Here is a 27,379-nt window from a genome sequence, read left to right as displayed (position 1 = left end):
ACATGTCTCTACATTTTATTTTAGGAAAACACAAATCTGGTCCCAAAACATACTCAGAAAGCAGGATAAGTCAAGGAACATAGAGAGTGAGTCTGGGTAACAAATCTTGAAATACTGACATTTTCCGGGGGGGGGGGGGGGGGGGAGGAGAGCTGATGCAGGATTATTTTCTTCCAGGAAAAGCAAGGTGAACTCAAGCTGTGAAGCCCAGATGGTCATTAGATTTATTTCCTATCTAAGAGGGCTGCATCCCTCAAGGGCTGAGTTATGATGACTTCTAGGTATTGATCAGATGAGAGCACCAACCCTGTATTCAGCAGAGAGTTAGGGAATGAGAAGCAGAGGAGAGATGGTGGTGGTGATCGTCTTTATGTAGTTTTCAAAGTCACTTCCAAAAATTAGGATGAGGTAATGGTTGAATATGCCAGCAAGGGACATGAGAAACAGGAACAGTATGATACGCTTCCCAAATATGTAGCCAGGTGTGCTGGAAAAGAAGAGAGAAACATGTAGAAACTGCACAAATGACACCCTTTCTCTCCCCACCCCCCTCTCTCTCTCACACACACACACACATACACACCACTTTGAAATACATGGGGTTTAAATTATAGCTCCTTTCACTCAAGAATGCTCCATTTACTTCATATGAAGGATGGAGGTCTCTTAGCTATTATTACTCATTGAACATATTTCAAAACCCAGCTAAAAAGCCCAGACTTCAGACCCCTCATCCATAAGGCTCAGCATACAGCTGCTCTGTGTGCTCCTGGATTTCTCTGAATTCTAGTCCTTGACATCATGAAAGTAGCAGGTTTTGCTGGTCATTGGGCATTCTGACTGGGGGTTAGGAATCCCATCGACTCATCCAGACCTTCTCTACCCTGCTCCTCCCCAGGAGTGCCTGAAAGAGCGTCAGGGCATTGTGTATAATACAAGCCTTTAAGGGCCTCCAGGAGAGAAGTGATGGTTTAAATGAGCTAACAAGGCTGGTGAAATCTAAAAGGTGCTTTGGCATCTGAGACTTCAATCTGCCTGGGAATAACTCATGTTCACTCTAATGAGAGCTGGGCCCCCAGCAGTGAAAGACGGGTGTTAAATGAATGGAGGGAGACAGGCTTTTTATACTAGAACATTCATACTCTTCTATCAAAAGCTGTAATCAGGAGCTGCTGAAGCATATCATCGACTGGGGTCAGGAGCTTCTCCCCAGGAATATGTGACCACCAAATTGCTCACAGCAGGCCCCTGGCTTCCTCCCTCCATCTGCAGAATTCTATAATCTCTGCCGCTGGGTCTATCTGTGTGGCATTAGCAAAGTCCAGCCAAATGTCTCATTATAGCTGGGAAGGGAGCCTTTGACAACCAGGACTCCTCAACAAGAACAGCTAGCCCAGCTGAGCATGTGAGTTAATACTGTTGAGTCTGACTCTTGATATAATCAGAGAGCAAAATTTGGTGTCCACAAGTTTGTTAGAAATTTTATCTTTTTGAAATAGACCCCAAAAGTTCACAATATAACCCATAATTTTCCTGGTCAAGCATTTGAAAACCACTCAGTAATTGAGTATCAACCTTCCCACTACTCGAAGTGTGATCCTTGGACCAACAGCATGGAGCTAGTTAGAAATTCATAATTCCAGGCCCCTCCCGGGCCTACAGATCAGAATCTGCATTTTGACAAGTTTTTTCAGTGACTCCCAGGCATATTCACATTTGAGAAGTGCTGCTGAGGCACCCTGCTCCTTGGCCAGCTATGTTCTTTTCTCCTTGACTTTTTGGTTCATAGTCATGCTCATGAAATGAGAAGTTCTATCTCTGTACTGGGGAGGGGGTCCCAAAAGAGAGGGTTGTGGGCTAAATTGTGTCCTACTCAAATTCATTAATTTAATTTCTAAGTCCCATATTTCAGAATACTGCTGTATTTGGAAATAGGGTCTTTAAAGACTCAGTCTGACAGAAGGATGACCATGTGTGAAGACACAGGGAAAGATGACCATCTGCACAACAAGAAAAGAGGCCTCAGAAGGAGGCAATGTCCAGAACTGTGAAATGCTAAGTTTCTGTTGTTTGAACCACCTATCTGTGGCATTTTGTTATGGTGACACTAGCGATAAATATTAGAGTTACCTGCTAATGCTGGTAAGGAAGAGAAAAGAATGACAAGGAGTTTATTTTTCAGACAGAGAACAGAGGGTGCAGAAGCGTTAAATTGTGAAAAGTCAAATATTGTGGTGGCTCTAATTTACCACATGAATGAGGCCACCATATGCTCATTGCAAAAAAATAAAAAAGGAATTTGTGAAGCTGTTCAGAACACACACAAGATAAATCTGTGGTAAGGAATAAAATGATGATGCCTCCTAATGGAATAGTGGTCTTCTTAAATTTGGGCAGGAGTTTTGCAAACATCTCAAGGTATACTTCCCCCAAAAGAGATATGTCGTCTTCTCAGGCAGTGCAGAGAACTTAGCACACATACCTACCATGTGCAGGGCCAACATGGATGGACTTAGAGGGTATTATGTTAAGTGAATAAGTCAGACAGAGAAAGACAAATACCAGATGATTTCACTTATATGGGGAATCTATGAAAACAAAATAAATGAACTATCAAAACAGACATAGACATAGAAAACAAAATGAAAACAAAATAAATGAACTATCAAAACAGACATAGACTCATATATACAGAGAACAAACTGTCAGATGGGAGGAACATTGGGGAGTAAAAAAAGGTGAAGGAATTAAAAAATACAAATTAACTGTTACAAAATAATCAATGGGGTGTAAAGTACAGCAAAGGGAATATAGCCAAAAATATTGTAAGAACTATGTACGGTGCCAGGTGGGTACTAGACTTACTGGGGGATCATTTTTAAGTTATATAAATATCTAACCATTATGCTGAGCAAAATTAATTTAATGTTAAATGTCAACCATATTGTTTTTAAATAATAAAAATTAAGATTGGGATCATATAGTTCTCTCTAAATAAGGTAGGGAAGGTTAGAATGAAATAATTAATCATCTGTAGAAACCAGGAGTTTTATACCTGTGATTTCATTTAACTCTTAGAACCACTCCATGAGATATGATTAGCTTATTTTCCAGGGGGGGGGGGGGGGGGGGGGGGGATGAGAACAGACAAGTTGAACAATTTGCCTAAGGTCACACAGCCAGGAAGAGGCAGAGTAGGAATTCAAACCTATCTGTGTGAGGCCAGAGTCTTCCTCTTTCTGCCACATTGACTTCCTGAGGACTCCTTCAGATTCTGGAGACTCGGATTTGGTTATTAGTTTTGCAATAAATGTGCCCACACACGCACATAGCATAAAATCTACAGGAAAACATACAAGAGGCATTGTAAAACAATTCCCATCTCAAATGTATCTAAAGCTTCCAAGAAGTGGAGATGTGGTAGAAGAGAGGTGAACTCAGGCATTTGGAGACACAGTTCCAGCCCCAGCTCTCTGCAATGTGGCCTTGGACAACTCACCACCCCTCTCCTACCTCACACAAAAATGTACACCAAATATGAAATTTTATGGTTCCTCTGGCTTTAAATTTCTATTCTTTTCAATAAAGAAATATCACTTTAAACCTGGTAACTTCTAAAGGGAAAAAAATGGTAAGATTAATGAGAATAGGATACTGTCTCCTTCATTCACCCACTCATCTCAAATAAGTCAGGACTTCCATAAATGTGTGTCACATTAATGAATCATTCTCAGAAAAAAAAAAAAGAAAAAGAAAAAAAAAAAGCATGAGCAGCCTTCTGTGGCTCCCAAACTCTATGTGTATAAGAATCACCTGCAGATTCCTGAGCCTTCACCCCAGAGATTCTGGTTCCATATGTCTGGGAGGGCCCCATGACTCTACTTTGAATAAGCATCATAGGAGAGTCTGGTGCAGTTGGTTGGTGGATTTCACTTTGAAAATTCCAGACTTGATATCCATGTGCTCACCAAGGAATTCCAAAAGAAGCAAGCTCATTCTGACTCTGGTGAACTAACCCATGGCCCCATAATTGGGAGGTGGGACAGACTTTAAAGTGGTGAGTGGCTCAGCATATGAATGGCCTGTCTTGCCTCATGCTTCAGACTTCCCTAAAATATATCAAACTAGCAGCATCTGGCCTCAGTGTGTCCCATACCTCTCACTAAGTGGCCCAGGCCTAACACTAGCAGCAGCCCCTTGGTTCACAGCTTGGCCTCTTCTGGACAGCTCCAAGCCTAGCATAAGAAGCAGCCATCTACAGATCCAGGCAGAACAGAGACAGCAACTGGCCTTGGCCTGAACCTCCTGGCAGGCCTCAGAGCTAGTCTACCCAGGACAAACAAAACATCACTACCCAATCACCTCCACAAGGAACACACTAAAGGGGAAGACTCAGCAGGCACCCGACCCCTACTAAAGTAAGCTATGCTCTGTGGGGTGGGCCCCTGCACAACTGATCCTCCACAGTTATCAGAGATCAGTAGTCAGTAGTTGTAGCCAGTCCTTGTGGTTGATCTGCCTGGAGGTAAATCCCTCCCATTAATGTGCTAACTGTAAAAGGAGGCTATACACAGCCTACACAGGGCTGCACCTCAAGGATCCAGCTTGGGTGATCAGAGGGCTATGGCACTGACCCTACAGAACACATACTATATTAGGCCACTTAGTGAACCTGAGAGATGTAGCAGCCCTACCTAATAGAAACAAACATATGGAGGTTGCCAAAATGAGGAGACAAAGAAGCACGTCACAAATGAAAGAACAGAAGAAAACTCCAGAAAAAGAACTAAACAAAAAGGACACAAGCAACCTACCAGATATAAAGTTGGAAACACTTATTATTTCCCTGGCCAGTTTGACTAAGTGGTTAGAGCATTGGCCTGCAGACTGAAGGGTATTGCATTTTATTCCAGTCAAGGACATTCAGTTTAAGGCTCTATTCCCATCCTCAGTCAGATTGCATGTGGGAGGCAACTAGTTAATATGTCCCTCTCACAAAAATGTTTCTCTCTGTGTGTCTCTGTCCCCCCGCCCCGCCCCTTCCATTATATCTCTTAAAAAAAAAATCAATAGAAAAACTGATGAGGATTAACAATAAATAAATAAATAAATAAATAAATAAATAAATAAATAAATAAAACACTGGTTATTAGGATGCTCAATAAGCTTAGTGAAAACTTCCTCAACATAAAAAAGAACCAGTTAGAAATGAAGGATAGACTAACTGAAATGAAGAATAATTTACAGGGAATCAATAGTAGAATAGATGAAGTCAAGAATATAATCAGTGATTTGGAATATAAGGAAGAAAACAAACATACACACACACACACACAAAAAAAAAAAAAATCAGAACATCAAAAGGAAAAAATGAATCCAAAAAATTAGGATAGTGTAAGGAGCCTCTGGGTCAACTTCAACCATACCAACATTCACATCACAGGGGTGCCAGAAAGAGAAGAGAGAGAGCAAGAAATTTAAAATCTCTTAGAAAAAATAATTATGGGAAACTTCCCTAAGTTGGGGAAGGAAATAGATACACAAGTCCAGGAAGTACAGAGAGTTCCAAACAAGATAAACCCACACCAAAACACATCAAAATTAAAATACCAAGGTTTAAAGACAAAGAGAATTTTCAAAGCAGTTACCTACAAAGGAGCTTCCATAAGACCTTCAGATAATTTCTCAACAAAAATATTTCAGGCCAGAAGGGATTGGCAAGAAATATTCAAATTGATGAAAAACAAGAATCTACAACCAAGATTATTCTACCCAGAAAAGCTAATGTTTAGAATCAGGAGACATTTGAAAAGCTTACCAGACAAGTAAAAGCTAAAGGAGTTCATCACCACCAAACCAGTATTACTATGAATGTTAAGGGATCTTCTTTAAAAAGAAGAAGGAAAAAGATTTAAAAAAAATATATGAACAATAAAATAGAAATAAATGTATATTTATCAACAATTGGATCTTAAAAAATAAAATAAGCAAAACCAGACTCATAGACACAGAGAACATTTTGACATTTGCCAGATTGGAGGATGTTTGAGGGGATGAGTAAAAAGGTGAAGGAATTAAGAAATACAAATTGGTAATTATAGAATAATCATGGGGATGTAAAGTACAGCATGGGAATATAGTCAATAGAAATCTAATTACTATGTATAATGTCAGATAGTGCAAGATTTATCAGGATGATCAGTTAGTAAGTTATATAATGCTAGTCACAGGGGTGTACACCTGAAACTAATATAGAAATGTATGTCAACTGTAATTTTAACAAATTATAAATGATTTTAAAAGAAGAGGTTAAGCCATTTACATTTCAATGAAGTTTAGAGAAATCAAATACTTTTCAGATTTTAAGTCCATATGCTATTGTTTATTTTTGCTGCCTCTATCTATTTCCTAGTAGTGATTATCTCTAAAATAAGAAGTGCCTATGGTAAATGGACTACTTTTGTCATAAGCCACAGATTGTCCTAGAATTAGAGCAACTTTAAGATCTCAGTCAAGTGGTGACTGATAAAGAGAAAAATTGTGACCTAGCCAAATGCCTGTGTTTTAGGGGAGAAAGACAGGGCTGCATGGGAAGCCAAACCCCCTTATTTTATTGATGGACACCCCCACAACGCCTGATAGCAGGTAATCTGGGGAAGGCAGAGTAAAGGTTTTCCCAGGTAAAAGAGAATAAAGAACATTATTTAGGGCAGTGTTGATAAGAATAAGAGAGATAATGGAAATGTGATTTTAGAGGATGAATAGGAAGGCCACTAGAGAGGAATGAAGGAGACATGAGCACCAGGAAAGAATTGTAAGAAAAAGCCATTATTCTTCGGCTGCTCACTACTAAGCTAACAAGTCACTTAGCTTTGCAGCTCCCAGTTCCCCAGAAATAATGCTTTCACCTGCTGACCTCCTGGGATGTCAGCGCCTTTGTCACTGTTGTAGGATGCTATCTAAATGGAGAACCCATTAGCCACTGGAGAGGGGTGCTATTGTAAAAGGCCAGGAGGGTTGTGAAAGCAGACAAGAAAACTGAAGGGGAAGCCTAGGCCCGACCTCCCAGAACAAATACCTGGCTCTCAGAGCCCCTCTGCTACATTAGGAATCCTGTTCTCTTGGGTGTACTGCCATTGGAAGGTGTCTTCTATAAGTGCCATCATTTATTTTACTAGAATCGGATTTCCCAATCCAGGTGGAGTGGAAGTGTCATTGCTAATTTGGCACCATCTGTAAGCCATGCAACATTGACTTCATATTCAGTTCCCATTCTCTGCCTGTGATTGTACCTTATGTTCTCAACATTCCTTCTGTTGGCCTCTGGAAAATCTGTTATTCAAAAGAACTTATCACCCGGTGCAAGCTTTAGTTCTCATTTCTCTAAGCAAACAATGAAATGTTTCACTCACCGGAGGCTGGGAAAACTAGACATAGGATGTCATTCAAGCCCCAGACTGTGACGGTGGGAATAGAGGGTGTGGGGTTGCAAGGAATGTGCAGCACATGGCATTAAAGCACCTTTGTGAACCCAACACCAGGGGCAGGAATTGTTCAGTGTTCGAGGCCCCCAGCTGTATTTTCAGAGCCCACGAAGTTCAGGGAGAAAAAGGAGAGGGATCCTAGTCAGCTTTGGCCGTCCCACCTCAAGTGGTCCCCCAGGCCTTCGAATGCTACCCAGAATATGGTTGTGAATTACCACTCTTCCTGCTCAAGAAGTATGACTGCTCCCTGGTTCTTAAACACTCCCAGTGCCTACCTCTGAGTTCTTTCTCCTAGGTAGCCAACGAAGTACTTTTGCCTCACGAACAGGTACATCAGCCCAGCAAAGGCAGCAGGAACTAAGTGGAAAAAGAAAAAGAAAAACACCTTAGTTTCACATATGCCAAACAGGCTAACTTAACACAACATTAATACAGTTTAATACAGTCATTGCGGCCTGGCCGGCGTAGCTCAGTGGTTGAGCATCGACCAATTTCTGGTCAGGGTTGAGGGCTCGATCCCCAGCTGGAGACATGCAGGAGGCATCTGATCAGTGATTCTCTCCCATCATTGATGTTTCTATCTCTCTCTCCCTCTCCCTTCCTCTCTGAAATCAATAAAAATATTTTTTTAAAATTATCATTGTGCAATTACTGCCTGTCACAAAATCTAGCAGAGGCCTCAAGTTCTGACAGTCTGGGCTGATGTAAACTTCAGCAAAAGAGCCTAGGGCTGGAAGAAATCTGAACATTTTAATAATAGTGATGTTACAGGTGGCCAACCTATACTAATAATAGCCTATATGGTTGTCACACTCTCATGCATCATGCCCTAACAGCATCACAAGATGGCTGTCACAAGATGACCACATGCACAGTGGAGGTGGGGCCTGGCGAAGGAGGCAGGTCGTGGCAGGGGAGGACAGTTGTGGGCAATCAGGTCAGCAGGGTAAGGCAGTTGGGGGTGATCAGGCTGGCAGGCAGAAGCGGTTAGGGGCAATCAAGCAGGCAGGCAGGCAGGCAGGTGAGTGATTAGGAGCCAGCAGTTCCAGATTGTGAGAGGGATGTCCAACTACTGGGTTAAGTGGGATCAGGCTTAAACTGGCAGTTGGACAGCCCCCAAGGGGTCCCAGGTTGGTGAGGGTGCAGGTCGGGCTGAGGGATACATTCCCCCACCCCCTGTGAATGAATTTTGTGCACTGGGCCTCTACAAGGCATATAAAAAGATGCCCAGCATCACTAATCATCAGAGAACTGCAAATTAAAACCACAATGAGATAGCACCTTACACCTGTCAGAATGGCTACCATTAATAAATAAAAGGAAAATCTTATGCACTGCTGGTGGGAAGGCAGCCTGGAGCAGCCACTGTGGAGAAAAGTATGGAGGCTCCTCACAAAACTAAAAATAGAACTCCCATAGGACCCAACAATCCCACTTTTGGGTATGTATTCAAAAGTAATCCAAAACACTAATTTGAAAAGATATATGCACCCCTATGCAGTGGAATGTTCATTGAAGCATTGTTTACAATAGCCAGGATATGGAGTCAACCTGAGTGTCCATAAATAGAAGAATGGATAAAAAAGAGGTAATGCATATATACAATGGAATGTTACTCAGCCACTAAAAAGAATGAAATCTTACCATTTGTGAGAACATGGATGAACCTAGGCGGTATTATATTAAGTGAAATAAATCAGTCAGAGAAAGGCAAATACCATATTAATTCACTTATATGTGGAATCTAAAGAACAAAATTAATGCCTAAACCAATTGAAACAGACTCATAAACACAGAGAACAGATTAATGGCTCTCAGATGGGAGAAGAAGGTAGGAGAATTAAAAAGTACAAATTGATAGTTACAAAATAATCACAGAGATGTAAAGTGCAGCATAAGGAATGTAGTTAATAATATTGTAGTAATTATGAATGGTACCAAGCTGGTACTAGACTCATCAGAGGGACCACTTTATAAAATATATAAATGTCTAATCACTATTTTGTACACCTGAAACTAATGTAATATTGAATGTCAACTGTAATTAAAAATTAAAAATAATAATAGTGATGTAACTTTATATTGGCATTGTGGTATTGTTTGCCAAGAATTTTCATAACCATCATCTAATTTAAATCCTTTCCTCATGACCAGTATCATCTTTTCCATTTCCAGATGTGGGAAACTTGGGCTTGAGCAGCCAGGTGTTAGATGTATCTGTGGGAGGAAGGGGCAGACCCAGAGCACAGCTCTGAGCCTACTTCCTTTGAAAGTATAACCTTCTCCTCTGGACTTCCAAGCAGCACAATGCTCATACTTCTCTGAACAATTGCTATCTCTCTCTCCCTCTCCCTTCCTCTCTGAAATCAATAAAAAAAGACCATTCAGAAAAGATCTCTGGAGAAAGAGATTTCATTTGCATTCCAGCCTGTGAGGAGCAACCATAAGCCGCACCCAAATAATCCTGCAGTCTGGAGCTTGGAGCTGAGTCAGAAAGCATGGCCCCACTTGGACTGCCATGAGCTGGAGCTAATACTTAATTTGGTCTACATCTGGACAAAAGGCCAATTACAGCTTCCCACCTATCAGGAATAATCCAGAGTCAAATAAAGTAAAGCATAAGTATGAAGGCACTTGGAAAACCTTCTAGCATTATTCAAATGCCAGATGAATGTGCTGAGTGAGCACTTTTCATATGCCAGTAGTGCCAAGGCTCTTTGGATATATGGGTCTTCTATCCTCTCAGCCACCTGATAAGGAGCACACTGCTGTCACTATTTGACATTTAAAGAAATTTAGGTTCCAGAGAGTCAGTTTGCCCAGATTCACCTGCCAGACCAAAAGACTCCTGAGGACAGCCATATTTCACCAGCCTTCATCTCTGTGCCTGGCCTTATGCCTGGCACATATTGGCTTTCTATATTTTTCTTTTTCTTTTTCTTTTTCTTTTTTAAATAAATCTTTATTGTTCATATTATTACAAATGTTCCTCTCCCCCCCCCCCCATTGCTCTCCTCCACCAGGTTCCCACCCCACCCTCTGCCCTTTCCCCACCCCCCATTGTCCTCATCCTTAGGTGCACAGTTTATGTTCAGTCTCTTCCCACATCCCCCTCTCCCCTTTTCCCCAAGCATCGTCAGTTCACTCCCCTTCCATACCTCTGATTCTATTATATTCACCAATTAATATTGTTCATCAGTTTTGTTTTTTTAATTTCCTTGGTTTTTAGATTCACTTGTTGATAGTTACATATTTGTTGTTCATAGTTTTTATCTTTATTTACTTTCTCTTCTGAAAGAACCCCCTTCAGCAATTCATATAATTCTGGTTTGGCGGTGATGAACTCCTTTAGCTTTTTTTTTTTTATTAGTGAAGCTCTTTATCTGGCCTTCGATTCTGAGTGATAGCGTTGCTGGGTAGATTATTTTTGGCTGTAGGTACTTACTATTCATCACCTTGAATATCTCTTGCCATTCCCGTCTGGCCTGCATGGTTTCTGTTGAGAAGTTAGCTGACAATCGTATAGGTGCTCCTTTATAGGTAACTACCTTCTTTGCTCTTGCTGCTTTTAATATTCTCTCTTTGTCTTTTGCTCTAGGAATTTTAATTATGATGTGTCTTGGTGTGGTCTTCTTTGGATTCCTTTTGTTTGGAGTTCTGTGCGCTTCCTGGACTTGTGAGTCTAATTCTTTCACCAGGTGGGGGAAGTTTTCTGTCACTATTTCTTTCAGTATGTTTTTGATATCTTGCTCTCTCTCATCTTCTGGGACCCCCATAATTCTGATGTTGGTTCGCTTGAAGTTGTCCCAGAGGTTTCTTACATTATCTTCAATTTTCTGTATTCTCTTTCCTTCTTGCTTCTGCAGAGGAGTGTCTTCTGTCTTTATGTTCCAAATCTTTGACTTGATTCTTGCGATACTCCATTCTGTTTTTAGGATTCTGTATAATATTTTTTTATTTCAGACAATGTATTCTTTGTTTCTTGTTGATCCCTTATTATTTCTTGTTGATTCCTTATTAATTCTAGTTGATCCCTTTTCATCTCCTCATAGGTCTTATCGACCTTTTCTAGGAAATTCTTGAAAAACCTTATAAGCGTAGATTTGAACTCTATATCCAGTCGCTTTTTGTCCTCCATTTCTTTCGTTTGTGATCTATTTCGTTGTCTCAGCATTTTTGCAGCTTCCCTTAGGCTTTTACAGCTCCTCCACGCTTCCTTCTGGTTTTCTCCTTGCTTCTCGTTGTAGAATTTCCAGTCAGTCGACTTTCCTGTAGTTCTGGGTAATGTCCATTTTATATTTTAGTTGTATTTTATTGAAATTGTTGTGTGCGGCTGCGGCTAGGTGTTTACCTGTGCAGCCATCTTGGATTCTTCTCGGCTTTCTATATCTTTCAACTGAATGAATAAAAGTCATATAGGTTGGCCAAGAGAGAGGTGGAATTTGAAAACAGGTCTGAGTTCAAAGCATTATTACCATCACTAGCGCCATCAATAATAACACTTACTAAGTTTCTATTGTTAAGCTGAACTATATGAAAGTGCCATTATCATGAGTCACAGTCAACTAGCTGCAGTTTTATATGGTTTAATCCGATATGCCAAGCACTGTGTCAGGGGCTGAATGCATATTATTTCATATAATCATCCCGGGAATCTAGTCATTCCTGTTTTACACATGAGGAAACTCAGGTTTAGGAAAGCGGAGTGACAGCCCAGGGTCACAACAGCAGTGGAATCATCCCAGTGTATCAGTCCCCAAGACCCATGTTCTTTCCACAACTCTGCCTTGCCTCCAAAAATCTATTGTTACATGACAAAGAAGGAATCCAAAGCACAAAAGGAACTGCTTATGAAGTTCATCCTATTTTCTGAAAGCCACAAAATTATCACAATTCACAATTTGTTCTAGGCAAAGTCTTTCCTGGTTGGTTCCATCAGGATGGCTCTGAGCTAACTTACCAGCCCATCTTTTTTACTAGGAACTGCACTGAACTATAATAGGAGTCAGAGTAGTAAGTAGCCACACTTGTTGCCCTCATGCCAGATATGGTGTATGCCTCTGTGCACCTGGGCTTCTTAGAAAAGCAAGAGAAGCACAGGGGGTGCAAATCTGGGCTCTACGATTCTAAAGTCTGAGCTAGCCACTTGTCCCATTGGGGCTTGGGCTCCTTTTCTATAAAGAGTTTGGGCTCAAATGATCCCCAAGGTTCCCTTTCAGCTAAGAAATTGTATCACCTACTATTTTGATATGATATATGCTACCAAACAGGGTTTACTGACACTTTTGTTCCCTGACAATGCCAACACATGTTTGTCAGGTAATGCATGGTCCCAGGCTCTGAAACACCTGTAGACTCCCTTTGTATTTGTCTAACTGGAACAACTCTATAGTCATCCACATCAAGTATCATCAAAAACATAAAAGGAATCATAACTCCTACTGTGAGCATATTTTGACCTGGTTTTTAAGTCTTTTTGGACATATTTCTTATTTAACTAAGGACATAAAGTGGAAAATAAATAGTGAGCTTAGTGACAGCCTCATGGAGCACAGAAAAAGGCCACAAGGTGTCCCTGAAATGGTTTCTCTGCCATCCCTCACCTCTCTTCTCTATCACTGCTCTTATTCTTTTCCTTCATGCTACCTCCCACCCTTGGTAATAATTTATCAAGTATAAATTATTTCACTGATTTTCTGTGTTTCATCTTGCCAACTACTGTGGGTTTCCCCACCATCTTTTATCAGTCACTGTGTATCCAAGCACAGGGCTTGTCACAGAGTAGGTGTTCTATGTATGTGAATCATGTAAATGAATAAAGTAAAAGGCTCCTTGTGAAAAATCCAGGATGTAGCAACAAAACAAAACAAAAACAACAACAACAAAAAAAAAACCTGGGCTCTCAATGTGTTTCATTATTCACCAGCTCAGCAATCTTGAGCAAATGACCTTATCTCTCTGAACCAAAGTGTCCTCAAGGATGATGAGGGAATGATATCCACTCTACCTGCTTTATGAAGCAATAGGAGGTGATGAGGGTTAAATAGCTCATCAGAGAACACAAATGACTTCTTCTGGCACCCCCTGCTTGGCTGACCAAGGCATGCTACCCTTCCCTCTGACACAGTGCCAGTGTTCAAAGGGGATCAAAAAATATTACTCTGGTTTCCATTTAACTTTAAATCCATTCTAGGAATCAACTTGCTGAAGTCAAGGCTGTGGGCTGCTGATTACTGGGGAAAGCTGGAGACCTGGAATCCATCCCAAGACTCTGCAGACAAGGCCCGAGGGAGGACTGCCAGCCTGGAAGCTTATTAGCAAGAGAGCCAAGTGACAGCAGCACCAGAATAGATCCCTCTGGCACTCTCATTTAGAATGCCCTTGTATCTGAGCTAACACTGCTTACGGATTCTGAGTCACATTTAGCCTTAAACCACCCTTGTCAGTGCAGGCATTCTCAATCACAGGAAGCCAGCATTAGCAATGTATTACCCACCAATTCACTGGCACAGAGCTCAGGAAACCTGGCCTCTGGCCACACCTCTCCAGGGTTTCACAGGTCAGAGCTGGAGGTCAGACAAACTTCTTTCAACAGAGCCTGAACTGGAGCCTCCTCTGGCACATTTGAGACAGAAAACAGAGAGAAGCTGGTTACCTTGGCTGCACAGTAGCCCGGCACTCCAGAGCACGACAAGGAAAGTGGGGTACGCATCGACACAGTTTTGGCTGTAGAATAAATAAATAAATTTAAAGAAGAAAAATCAGAAAACATGTTACCACAGTGTCCTCTGAAATCACAAATTAATACACCCCATCACATCTGGTGCAAAAGCCCCACTCATAATTCCACATACATCTACTCATGAAGACCGGCACCAGCTGCCACCTCAGAAATGGACAGCGGAGTAAAGCGACATGTGTTCAGAACCCACTCACTCTCTTCCTCAGTGAAGCCCATTGGAGATTCGGGTTTCTTGATGGACTCACTATAGCATAGTTCCAGCACCTGGCTTTGCCACCAAAGTGCTTCTGAAATTGACAAGTGAGCAAAGCAGTGGTGGCCATTAGGGTGGGGTGGCTGGGAGAAGAGCCCAGCTAAGAAGACCTTTATGGCAGACACACACTCAGCTCAGACCCAAGGCCAGGCTGAGGAAGGAAAGGCAACATCACACATTAAAGAAGCCAGGGTAGGTTAAGAAAAGCTCATATTCAGAAAGTTATCTTGCTGATTGTGTGATTTCTCTGTTCAGGGCTCAGTCCTTGCTCCCATGGAGGGACTCTCGCTCTACCCCAAGTACCATACTGGTGTTTTACATTTTTGTCTCCTTAAAGCTTACCATGGACCTGTGAGTACACATGGTGACTGCGTGAATTTTCAATGGTGTTTGTAACAAATAGCCACAAACTTACTGCCTTAAAACAAGACAAATCTATTATCTGGAAGTCACAAGTCCAAAATGGGTCTCGTTGGGATAAAATCCAGGTGTCTGCGTTCCTTCCAGAGATCTAGGGCAGATCCATTTCCTTGCCTTTTTTAGCTTATAGATATGACTTATATTCCTTGTTTGTGGCTCCTCCCAATATCAAAGCCAGCAATGGCGGATCAAATCTTTTTTACACTGAATTTCTCTGATACCAACTCTTTTGCCTCCTTCCTACCCAGATAATCCTGAACAATTTCTTTATAAGTGGTTACTCACCTTGGCTTCCCCTTGCCGTGTAATATAACATATTCATAGGTGCCTGGGGTGATCCTTGAGGGGCCATGATTCTGCCTACAACTACTCTCACATTTCAGGTGAGAAACAGAGGTTGGGAGAAATTGAATAAGTTTCCCAGGGTCACCCAGTTATGGAGTGGCAAAGCCAGGATTTACACACTGGTCAGTCTGACTCTAAACCAGGTCTGTTACCTCTTTGACTATAAGAAATTAAATTACCAGTGTCCTCTTGAGGAGTTTACAGTCTACATCAGGAAAGATGATACCTATTTCCACAGAAAAATAACCCAACAGTACAGGAAGCACAGAAGAGGAGGGGCACCATGATAGAGGGGCATGGCACTAGGATTGAGTCCCTGACCTGATTAACCAGTTGTTGGTCATTGGCACAGCAATCTCTTTAAACTTAATCTCCTTGCCTATAAAACTAAGAGACTGGTAGTGAATAACTGTAAGATCCATTTAAGCTCAAAGAGTTAGTGATCTAGTTGGTGGTTCTCAGAGTGTTGACCTAGACCAGCAGAATCCCCTGGGAAACTCATTAGATATGCAGATGTCAATGCCCACTTCAGACCTCTAGAATCAAAAACTCTGGGGCTGGTCCAGCAGTCTTTATTTTAACAAGACCTCCAAGTGACACTGATGTATGTTCAAGTTTGAGTTCCATTGTTTTCATGTAATTCAAACTGTGCAGGTAAAAGCCAAGAGGCAATTTTCAAAATATATTTGGCCTTTGATCCAAATTCCTTCCTTGGATTCTTTCATCTGGATCTCTCTTGATCCTTTCTCATGATTTTCCTCCTCAATTGGCTATGAACACCTGTTCAAACTAATAGGGCCTTGGGCCTCAGGGGGACCAGAGGGAACTTTGGAATCACCAGCCTGGGCCCGATCCCTTCAGAACCCAGAGAGGCTGGCAGTGTTCCTGACAACAGGGGCCTTGCCATCCCCTGATGATTAAAACAGCCTTTTCTGGAGGAGTCAATGAATGTAAAAGCTAAGAAACTGGAGTGTCCTATGCCGGCATATGGATACAGGATAGAGCAGAGCCTGCTGACCTCATTGTCCCTTACCTAATGGACAGGGTAGGAGCCCCTTACAAATGCCACCTGGGAAAAATATGTGGTTAATAAAGAGGTCCCAGAATGGTAGCTGCAGCAGCTGTTATGCATGAACATGACCTCCATTCTTATATGTTATGAGAGAACAAAACTGCAGCCTGATGACTGAGAATGTAGCCCATTTTCTAGTACAAGGAAATAAGAGTGAACACCCCTTTTTATTTAGTTGAATTAAGTCTTGTATCTGATGGGATCTAATATTTGATGCTCCTACAGTTTGAAAGTTTATTAATATTTAATACCAAAGATCATCCTTGCTTCCTCCTCAGTCTCATGCTTCTGCTTTGGTTGGTTAATTGGTTGGTTGATTGATTTTAAAGAACTGATTTTGTCAGAGTGATGCAACATTCCTAAAAATTCTGCCTTGATCAAAGAACTTGCTCATTAGACAGAATGTCTAGTGATTTGACATTGGATCAGCCATTCAGTCATTCTTGCTTATTGTCTCAAGCCACCATGGTCCCTAATAAAATGTCTGCGGAGTAAAATGAAACTCTCTCAGCTACAAGAGAATGGATTCCTCTTATGGGTTTTCAGAATATGCTCCAATCCTGTCTCTCGCTCTAACTAAGCAAGTACCTTCTTCCCATCCAGGATCTCTGATGTATCTCCACCAGAACAAAGCTCTATGCACACTTGCCTCTTCTTGACAGAGGGCTGCTGGTGGGATGAATTCAAGTAGCTTTGGTCAATGACATAGTGCCTCGTGGACATTCTTGTGGTTTTCAAAATCCCAAAGCCCTGGGTCCAATGTGGGAATGCCACTTAGCAACTGTGTGAAAGTGAGTGCGTCTCCTAGCCTCCCAAAACCTCAATTTTCTCATCTACTGATGGTGAATGGGCACATCAGTAATTCCCTTTCTGGATTGTTATGGGAATAGCATGAGATAAAGCAGTGTCTTGCTTGTCAATAGCATTTAAGAAACAGTGGCTATTCTTGCTCCAGTGTCTTCCTTCTTAGAATCCCTTATTAAATTTGTCTTTCCTACTGACAAATATTTATCATTCCAAAATATCTTTTGTGGAGACTTTTGAGCCATTTTTTTCCTGCAAGACAAAACCGACAAACCCATTTTTGCTTTCATTGCCCTGAGATCTAACTATGAGCTACTCGGCAGATCTAACAACAGCTAACTGGGTGCTACATCTAATTTGCTGTGACACACAATCAGTTTGTTGTGCCAACATTTTTATGGAGAAAAGAACTCATTGTTACTTTCTCTTTCACTTTTCTCTACCTTTCAGAAAGAGATATAGAAGCACTCAGTGTTTTGTTAGTATCGGTTAATTTAAAATAAGTACCTAAGAGTAGTTGTATCAGTACTAATTAATAGATTCAATGTACATCTATCACCTTCAAACAATTGTAAGGGAATCTAGAGTGGATTCTGAGAGGTGCAGGGATAAAGGAACATGGGGGTGACATTTCCCAAAATGCATTTTGTAAAACCCCTCCCCTTCCTGGAGAACTGAAAATCACAGTGTCCCTTAGCACAGCGAAGGCTCTCAAAAAATCTTGCTGTACAGAACTTATTCCTGTAACACTTGTCAACAGCACATGAACTTGTCAACTATGAAGTTAGGTAACTAGACACCTCCTCTCTACAACCTGTGTTTACCTGCACTAGTGGGGAAGAGTCTTAGGTACAATAACTGATATTTTTCTCCAAAAAATAAACTTTGACTGATGTACCTTGCTCATCAGATATGAATAGGGCTTTGAACTATGACTTATACCCATGAACAGAGAGTCAAGGTCAAGATTCCTTTTCTCTCAATTGCCGACTCAGGTCTGCCCTCATGGGTATGGGGTTGAGGAGACCATTAATGGAGGCCAAGTCTGAGCTGATGGGCTATACTTGGCTGTGATGTCTGTTTTTCAATTGCCCCACAATCTTGAACTATCTGTATTAGTCCACAGCCATATGTTATACTGGAAAATATGTATGGGGCTTTTCAATCACGAGCACCATTTATCCTTCCTACTGCTTTTGCCTTCATAACCAGTCTATAAATATTTACAATAGTATAATGCAATTCATCAACCAAAAGTATTTATCATGCAATCCTCTGATAAATATATTTTATATCATTATATACATATTGGAGGCCCGATGCATGAAATTCATGCATTTGGGGGAGGGGGGTCCCTCAGCCCAGCCTGTGCTCTCTCCAACCTGGGACATCACTCTCATAATCAGGGACTGCTGGCTCCTAATTGATCATCTGCCTGCCTGCCTAATCACCCCTAACTGCCCCCCATGCTAACCTGATTTCCCCTAACCACCTCTGCTTGCCAGCCAGATCACCCCTAACTGCCCCCCCTTGGTCTGGTCACCCTTTACTGCCCTCGTTGCTGGCCTGATTGCCCCCAACTTCCCCCCCCCTCCGCCAGTCTGATCACCCCTAACCACCTATGCCTACCAACCTGGTTGCCCCTTACTGCCCCCCCTACTGGCCTGGTCACCCCCAACTACCCAACCTGCTGGCCTGGTCACCCCTAATTTTCCCATCCTGCTGGTCTGGTTGCCACATACAGCCTGTTGTTCAGTTGTTTGATGGTCCCTCACTAACACCCTACCAGCTTTGTGACCCCACACAGCCTGCTGTTCAGTCATCCATCTGGTTGTTTCAGTTGTGATGGCCCCTAAATTTTCATATATTAGGATACTACTCTCCATGTGTATATTAAAAATGAGTAAATATAGCCCTAGCCTGTTTGGCTAGGGCAATGGATAGAGCATTGGCCTGTGGACAGCAGGGTCCCAGATTCTATTCCAGTCAAGGGCACATACCTCAGTTTCAGGCTTCTCCCAGAACTAGGGTGTGTTCAGGAGGCAACACATCAATATTTCTCTCTGTCTCTCCCTCTCTCTTTCACTCTCTCTAAAAATCAATGGAAAAAAATAAAATAATAACAGTAATAAATAAATAAATTTTTAAAAATAAAAATGAGTAGATCTTAAGTTTTTATTTTTTTAGACAGCAAAGTTAATGACATTTTCTTTTCTTGCACCATCAGGATTCACTTTGCACCATTCTTTGGTACTTTTGGAGGCCCCTGGAAACGATGTGGCTGGGGTTTGCTTTCTACTTGACTAACACATCACCCCGCTCTGTAGCTTTCAAAGACTTGGGGGCTGTGACTTTCACCAACAGGCTGTACCTTGTTGCATTGATCTCCAGAACCTTCTATCATCCACCACAGGCTCAGGCACACACCTGCTGTTAGCTGGTCAAGGAGGAAATGTCTTTGTAACAGAACCACAGCAGTGTCTGGTCAACCTTTATCTTTCAAAAGATAACCTTTATCTTTCTTTCCTGTTCCCCCTTCCTCACAGCTCCCTCTCTCTCTTCCTCTCATCCTTCTCCTCCTTATCTCCAGTCCCATAAAAGTTAACTGAGAAAGACATTTAATGATTCTGGTTTTGGGAACAGAGAGCCCCAGCAGCATCAAAGGCCCACCATGCTCTTCTAGTTTCTTCTTATGTCAGAAATGCCACAACATTGCAGAACCTCCAGCCACCCTCTGACCACTACCAAATGGCACTTCTGCAATTTGAAGGCTGGCAACAGGCAAGGTGTGAACACAGTGACTTCTTATAAGCAGAGCTAGTTCACTCCTGGGGAGAATGGCAGAGACAGACAGCCCAAACTACTCTGTTGTTTCTTCATTACCAGCAAAAGACAACCTACTTTCTCCCCAAGAGACAGTGGAATTCTGTTGCATGGCCAAAATGCCTAACCTCTTCCAAGTAGGCAAGCTGAGGAGTACCTAAGAACACAACATAACTGGTTAGGAAGTAGTGATATGGGAGGAGGAAAGTTTCTCTTTCCAAACCTGTGGAGAGTATCAGTGTTACTTTGGACTCTGTGTTCAAAGAGGTTTTTATGTCACCCCAAGTCAAAGACACTTTTGTTTCAGCTGTTTCAGATTATGACTGAAGGGAGCTCTCACCTCTCCCTTTGCAAGTGGGTGACGGCACCATGTGTGTTCCCTACTCTCCTTTAAATGGATCCAAAATGCCTATAGCCACCAGATCTTTACATTTCTTCAATTGGTTCTGAGAATTAATACAGTGAAGGCCCAAATGTTAAGATAGAAATCTCCCTATAATTAATTAAGCAAAGGATTTCCTTGAGATCGGGCTGCTGGAATAATAGGGAACAAAATAGGGGCCAGAAAATCAGCTTGGGATGACTCTACAACTGTTCCCAGGAGTTGGTCAGACCATATATGCAGAAATTTAGAAGCTTGGGGACAGAGGGGACTGATAATGAAAAGTGGCAATAGAGAGGACTCCCCCTCCGTCTTTCCCATTATGTCAATTTAAAAAATAAAAAAATAAAAAATAAAAATAGCTAGGTGAGGCAAAGGACAGAAGCAAAAGTGTATCAGGGAGTATGATGAAGCTTACCCAGTGAGACCCTTCTAAGTCACTTTAATTCTCAGAAGCCATCAGTAGCCCTGTGTGTGGAGCCTTCCCCCAAGTTGCTCCCTTAGAGCCTCTGACTCCAGGATGACTCCATCTTTGTGTCTGCTTGCGCTGTCCTTGCCAACCTAAAAGTCCTTTCCTTGGGTGCCCATGATTCCTCCCTTGGAAGGATCTCTAGACACATCAGAGTTGCTTCCAAGCTGAGCTTGAAGGTCATTCACCAGCTCACAGCGAAAGCCTTCCTTTACTACAGGCCTCTAATCACGGGCACAGAGGAGCAGCAGACATGCTGGGCTGAACCCTCTGTTCAAATGCATTTTGCCCAGAGGGAAAATGAGGGTTTTTAATAAAATCCATTGCATCCCCAAAAGCACCAGCTCCTTCACTGGACTGTTCCAGTGTTTCCAGTCTTTATATTCAAAAAGCAAAGAATTAAAAGTGGGAAAGCCATTGCATAATCCTCCCATTCTTTCTGTTCTTGTTCTGGTTGCTCAAGGAGAGCAGCATTATGAAAGGTACTGTGTCACCTCCAGATTTCCACCAAGGGATTGCAGGGTCAATGAGTGGCAGGCTTCTGCCAGTAGGTCCTGTCTGTTGCTTCTGCAGGCAGAAGGTGAGAAGTGTCTGGTTTTCATTGTATTACTTCTGCACTAACCACACAGGAAATTGGTCAACTATGTGACAAAATGACTGGCTCCCAAGCTCTGGAACAAGGAGGAGTTGTAGTGATCTTACCCCTCACCCCCAGGGTCCCCACTTACTTTCTTTGAATACACTTACTGAGATGGTGAGGGGTTTTCACAAAGCCTCCCAGAGGGAGTTCTACTTCCCCGGGAACCCTATCTCCCTGGCATTGGGAAGGTTGGGCCACACAGACATGTGGCCTTGAGGTTGGTTCTCACTCCAGTAGAAAGACCCTGATGCCCATGCCTCCACTCTGTTAGTCAGCAGTGCCAGGGTTTAAACTCACTTGGCAGTATAGACTCGCTCAAAGGCAAGTGTCCCTGTCCTCTGGAAGCTCCGCCCAGGGTGGGTCCTGCTTTCGTGCTCCACTTTGTGGGCGAAGAATCCTGTTAAGAAAAAGATTTGTATTTGGGTTATAACAAATATAGTCATGATCCTGCCATCTCATATTAAATGTTAAAAAAAAAATTGTCTTGACTTCCAAACAGCCCAAAATGTCCTCCATCAAATGTAATTTAGCAAAATTTATTCAGCAACTACTCTCCCCTTGGTTTTGGTGGTGCGATTGTGAGCAAGGCATAGCCCCCTTTCAAGGACCTTATAGTTGAAAGAAATAGACAAAGAAGTAGAGCAGAAATTAGCTTACAGTGATTCATACTAAGATGAGATTGAGTAAGAGCACAGTGCTATAGTGGAACAAAGGAGGCAACCTAATTCAGTGTTCGGATCACAAAATTCCTGGAGGAAGTGACAACTAGAATAAAGTCTTAAGAACAATTATGAGCCGAGACCAGTTTGGCTCAGTGGATAGAGTGTCGGCCTGGGGACTGAAAGGTCCCGGGTTCGATTCCAGTCAAGGGCATGTACCTTGGTTACGGGCACATCCCCGATGGGGGGTGTGCAGGAGGCAGCTGATCGATGATTCTCTCTCATCGATGTTTCTAGCTCTCTGTCCCTCTCTCTTCCTCTCTGTAAAAAAATCAATAAAATATTAAAAAAAGAACAATTATGAATTAGCTAAGGAGATAGAGGGGCAGGTGACAATAGGGGAAATCATTCTACTCGAGTGGAATGGAATATGCAAAGGTCTGGAGTCAAGAACTATCCTTGGTTCAGTATGTCTATCTTATGATGAGGAGTGGGAAGTGTGGTAGAACTTGGCTGAATTATAAATGAGGCCAGAGAGATAGATGGTAAATTGTTCTTTCAATGACATGTATCTATTATCACTTGCCATAAGCCAGACACTTAGCTTGAATCCTAGAACAAAACACACAAATAGTCTTGGCCTAGAGAGCTTATGTTCTGGCAAGGATAGAATAGGAGACAGATCATACAAGCAAACAAAATACATCAATTACAATTACACAGTGTGTGGAGCTATTGACAAAGAGAAGGCGGAGCATGGTACAGGACCATTGGAAGAACCCTACAGATTGGGCAGAGTGCACCTCAGTGAGGAAACAGTAAGCCAAGGCTTGAAGAAGATGATGGTTGACAAGTATCCACTGGATTTAACAGCGTCACTGAGACCTTGCTGAGAGCCAAGTTAATAAATTTGGAATTTATTTACACCTTGAGAACAAAGAGGCGTTACTGGCAAGTGTAAGCTGATCCATGGTGTAATCAGAAAGCCACCCTGTTTTTAGTGTGGAGACCACAGAGAAGAGTGAGAAGAAAATGGGAGGGGGATCAATTAGGGTGATGGCTGTGGGATGTAAGAGATACTGTGGAGGAGACAGAATCCAGAGGATTTGTCTATACATTGGGTGTTGGAGGAAGGGAGTGAAGGTCTCTCTTTTACTCCCTTCCACCTATCTTATTCCTTTATTCCTATTTCAAGATTGAAAAGGGGGGTGGAAAGTGAGATTGTCATGAATCCATCTACCAGGCTCTCTTTCATCAACTTCTTATAAATCTCAGAAAGGTATGGAAAATATGTCTTATATTTGAATAAAAGCCTTTATGGTTTTCTGCTTGGCAAAATTGCATTTTTTCCCTCCAAGAATGGGCTCATTTTGAGCCCATTTCCAGAGCTGACTTGTATAAAGGGAATCTACCATATTGCAGGCACTCTGGTCCGCATGGAATATAGGTTCCCTTATTGGGCCAGTGCTGTTCCCACTTTGTAGATAAGGACACTATGCCTCAGGGAGGCTAAATAATAATGTCAGAGTCACTTCACTAGGCTCAGTAAAGCTGAAGATCAGATCCACCTGGGTCTATGAGGATGTGTTTTCCTCTCACTGTCACACAGATGCTCACTGCCACACAGATGCTCACTGCATGGATTCCCTCAGCTACACAGGGTTTAAGCACACGCTGTCCATTCTGAATGTCTCTTCTTAGTACAAAATCCAGTAGAATATTCTAATAATTGTCTTTCCAGAACTTAAGGTAACATCCTGGCCTCTGAACATGTAAACTGGGACAGTATTAAGAAAGTCAGAGGTTATTTTTGCAAACAGCATCACAATTTGATTCTACTTCCCTAACTCTCCCCTTCTTTTCTCTACTGTCTCCAGTTAGGCTCACCCTCTCCTCCAAATCTGTGACCCATCTTTGCTCCATGTCAAAGCTTTTGGCACTTGGGCAGGAGAAACTGAAGGTTCATTGGATGCTTTTCTTAGGAAATACCTCTCTCTATCCTCCTTAGGAAAGGAGGCACTGGTGATTCTGGCCTCACTTTCTTACAATGATCTATTTCAGACTTGTTCTGCATGTCCATATCTGTGTTCTGCTAGATCAGGCTGGAAGAAGGCCACATGTTCAAAGATCTTGATGACTAAAGGACATTTGAGAGGCAAAGGAGGAAGTTCCACCAAGTGGCCGCACCCTGGTCTCTCCAGAATATGAGCTCACACTGAACAGCAAGGCACAGAGCCCCACACACCAGCATGGACAATCAGGGACTTGTCTTGAGACAAAGACAATGTGTGCAGTGCCTCACCATAACATGTAAATATTTCTTAAAACAAACAGGAAGGGTTTGGAATAATGTTTTGTGGACAAGGGGGAAAGCACAGTTTTTGCATATTTTCCAAATCCTGTAAGGTAGATCTTTGGCTGCTACATGGAGGTTGATTAGAATTGCAAAGAGAGGCTCTGGGACACACATTTGGACTTTTGTGTTTGCCTAGAAACTCACAGAGAAAACAAGCAGAGATGCTGTCTCCCAAGTCACTGGAATTATTCTTGTTCTCCTACATGGCATGTTTAACAGTTATAAACAAAAAGGCTTCATGCCTGTGCCTCTCAAGGGTGCACACCTGTCCTGAGTCACCCAAGTGGTGACAAGGGCTCTTTCTGTGGCTTTAGTTTTTGTCCTTTCCCTAAACACTAGTGAGGGCAGCATTGTACAAGGTCACTCTGCTCCCAAGTTGCTGGAGTTCACAGGGAAACGGGAGGGACAGAGACAGGTGGGGGGCCATGTGGGATCTGCCCAGAACAAAAGTCTCCAGCCCAAAACAGTAGCTCTGTGTTTGTCCATATTTGTGTCATCCCCTCCAGGAAGCCTCCATCCCACTCATCAGTTGGTGGAACTCTGTGACAGCACAGCGTTCCATCTTTACCTAGCATAAATGGCCTGGAGATTGTGGTTAAGACTTAGACATCAGACCATCTATATATAATCCCTCCTTCCCCTTTGTATCAAAGAACTTCTGAATCTCATCTACCAAAAATAATTAAAATCTCACCATCTCTGCTCAGGGTGCACCATGCCATTACAGAGAAGCCCAGCACCCACTCGACAGCCCAGGGCGAGGGCCCAGTGCATCTTCCTTATGAGAGATGAAGAGACTGTTCTTACAACAGGAGACACTGCAAAAATCCCTCAACTGCCTGTCTCACCAGGTCTGAACTGAGAGGAAGAAGCTCAGAGTAAAGGCCAACGAACCTCTGGGCTAAGCTCAGTCCTCTTTGCAGGCAGTGAGAAGGCTCTTGCTCCCTGGCCAGGACACCCCTCAGCTGCATTGATGGTTCCATGTGGAAGGGCTGGGAGAAAGATCCTGCACAGAGCTGAAATACCACTGTGTGCCTACCACCCACACTGCTGCCTCCCAGAGAGGTCGTTGTAGCTTCCTGCTGACCACATCTGCTCCCACTGCTCTTTCCCTCCTGGGGGCAGGAACTAGAGCTGACTGCTCAAAGAAAAAGAACACTGCTGGCACAGAGCAGGGTCCCTGTGCAGTGCACAGGGATGAATGAACCCTTTGCCCATTGACAAACTGAGGGAGCTCATTGAAATGGTGCCCCCATGAAACAGCAGTGACTTGAAGAAATGGCAGCCAAAAGAGTCCGGTTATTCCCTCTCGAGTTGCAACTCTACTGTGTGTGATTTTGTATAAAAACATTTGGGTCAGAAAGTATTATGTTAAGTGAAATAAGCCAGTCAGAGAAAGATAAATATCACATGATCTCACTCATTTATAGATTATAATGAACAACACAAACTGATAAACAAAGACAGATCCAGAGAAGAGAAACATCGATCAAACTTCAGAGGGAAGGTAGGGGAGGGTGGGGTAAGGGGGATCAACCAAAGGGCTTGTATGCATGCATATAGGCCTAACCAATTGACACAGACAACAAGGGGTGAGGGGGGTGAGAGAGGCTAATGGGGGGATGAGGACACATATGTAATACCTTAATCAACAAAGAAATTAAAAATTTAAAAATAAAGTAAAATTTAAAAAGAAAGAAAGCTGCAAAGTGCTACCCCATACAGGAAATCTTCTCAGAGTGTGCCTCTGAGCCTTGCTTTGTGCTCAGAAGGTTAAATCACCAGTCTGTCCACATTCAAATTGGGAAAAAAATATCAGAATATCTGAAATTGATGAAATATTCAATTTTCCAAAGTGTGGTGATGTGTGAATATTCATTACCATTAAGTTATAGAGCTGTCCTTAGTAAGTACTCTCCTTTTTCTCTATCTTACTAAATTGCAAAATGCAAAGCCACTGGAGATACTGATAAAAATAATCTGATGCAGTCCTAACTCAGAACCTTAAGGAGAGAGTCCTACATTGCCCTACCTTTGTCGGGTCTGAGTATCCTGTTTGGCTTTTTAAAACTGTTAGCAAGATTAATAGATTCACAGCCCCAAAGAAACAGACAAAAAAATGTTCCGCCTTCTCTCTCTTTATATAAGTATATAATGCATATGGGAAAAATATAGGTTGCTAGAGAGGGAAAAGTATTACAAAAGATATGTTTCTTCAAAAGAAAAAACAATGACAAGGTGATTTCCCTTTCACAAACCCGAAAATTCACTTTTTTTTTTAGCCTACACTTGACAGTAACCTCAGATGCACTGAAGTCAGCCCAGCTGCACAAAATAAAGCCCAGTGTCTGAATGAATATATGTCTCATCTTCCCTTTCTAGGATTCTTGCCCACCTCTCTGGCCCCACTGCTAATAATAGTTACAATGCTGATTGCAGGCCCTTCGGTGAGGGTCTTTGAAAAGCCTCCAGTTGGCTGCCCTGGCACTGCAAGCCTGGTTAGTTATCACTACTAAAGTGAATGAAAGAACAGGATAAGCAAAACACCCAATCTACATGGAAACACACACACCTCTATACATTCAAATAAAAAGAAACAAATATAGATCAAACAAAAGGACAGAGAGAGAACCTAGAGTATTGTGTAAGCCTGACTTCCATACAACTAACAAAATTTCCCCTTGCTTTCCCACCCAAGTAAGAGGCTTCTCTTACCGTTCTGCACCACGCTAATGAGGGTGACAATGACCAACAGGACAATATCGCCCAAGGTTTCTTGGTCCATGTTTGCTTCAAGCTCACCAACGAGGACTGCTCTGTGCCACCTACGTCTGCACTGTGCAGAAAGGGGAAGTGAGAGCTTGCATTCCGTCTTTCATCATTAGAATTTCTGAACGTCCCAGCAGAGTACACAGTGCTGCTTTCTCCTT

At 42.3% G+C, this 27,379-nt stretch overlaps 1 protein-coding gene across 1 annotated transcript; it reads right to left on the bottom strand.

Annotated features, from left to right (window-relative positions):
* LOC118730431 (arachidonate 5-lipoxygenase activating protein) lies at nt 1-27,379 on the bottom strand. The gene is made up of 5 exons (XM_036458404.2): nt 27,165-27,379; nt 21,732-21,831; nt 14,140-14,210; nt 7,760-7,841; nt 1-487 (listed from the first exon to the last, which is right to left on the bottom strand). The coding sequence occupies exons 1-5, from the start codon at nt 27,232-27,234 to the stop codon at nt 325-327; spliced, it is 486 nt and encodes a 161-aa protein (XP_036314297.1). The 5' UTR covers nt 27,235-27,379; the 3' UTR covers nt 1-324.

This window comes from Pipistrellus kuhlii, unplaced genomic scaffold (assembly GCF_014108245.1).
Source record: "Pipistrellus kuhlii isolate mPipKuh1 unplaced genomic scaffold, mPipKuh1.p scaffold_m20_p_3, whole genome shotgun sequence".
In the NCBI taxonomy this organism is placed as follows: domain Eukaryota; kingdom Metazoa; phylum Chordata; class Mammalia; order Chiroptera; family Vespertilionidae; genus Pipistrellus; species Pipistrellus kuhlii.
This window is presented reverse-complemented; position numbering and strand designations above follow the sequence as displayed.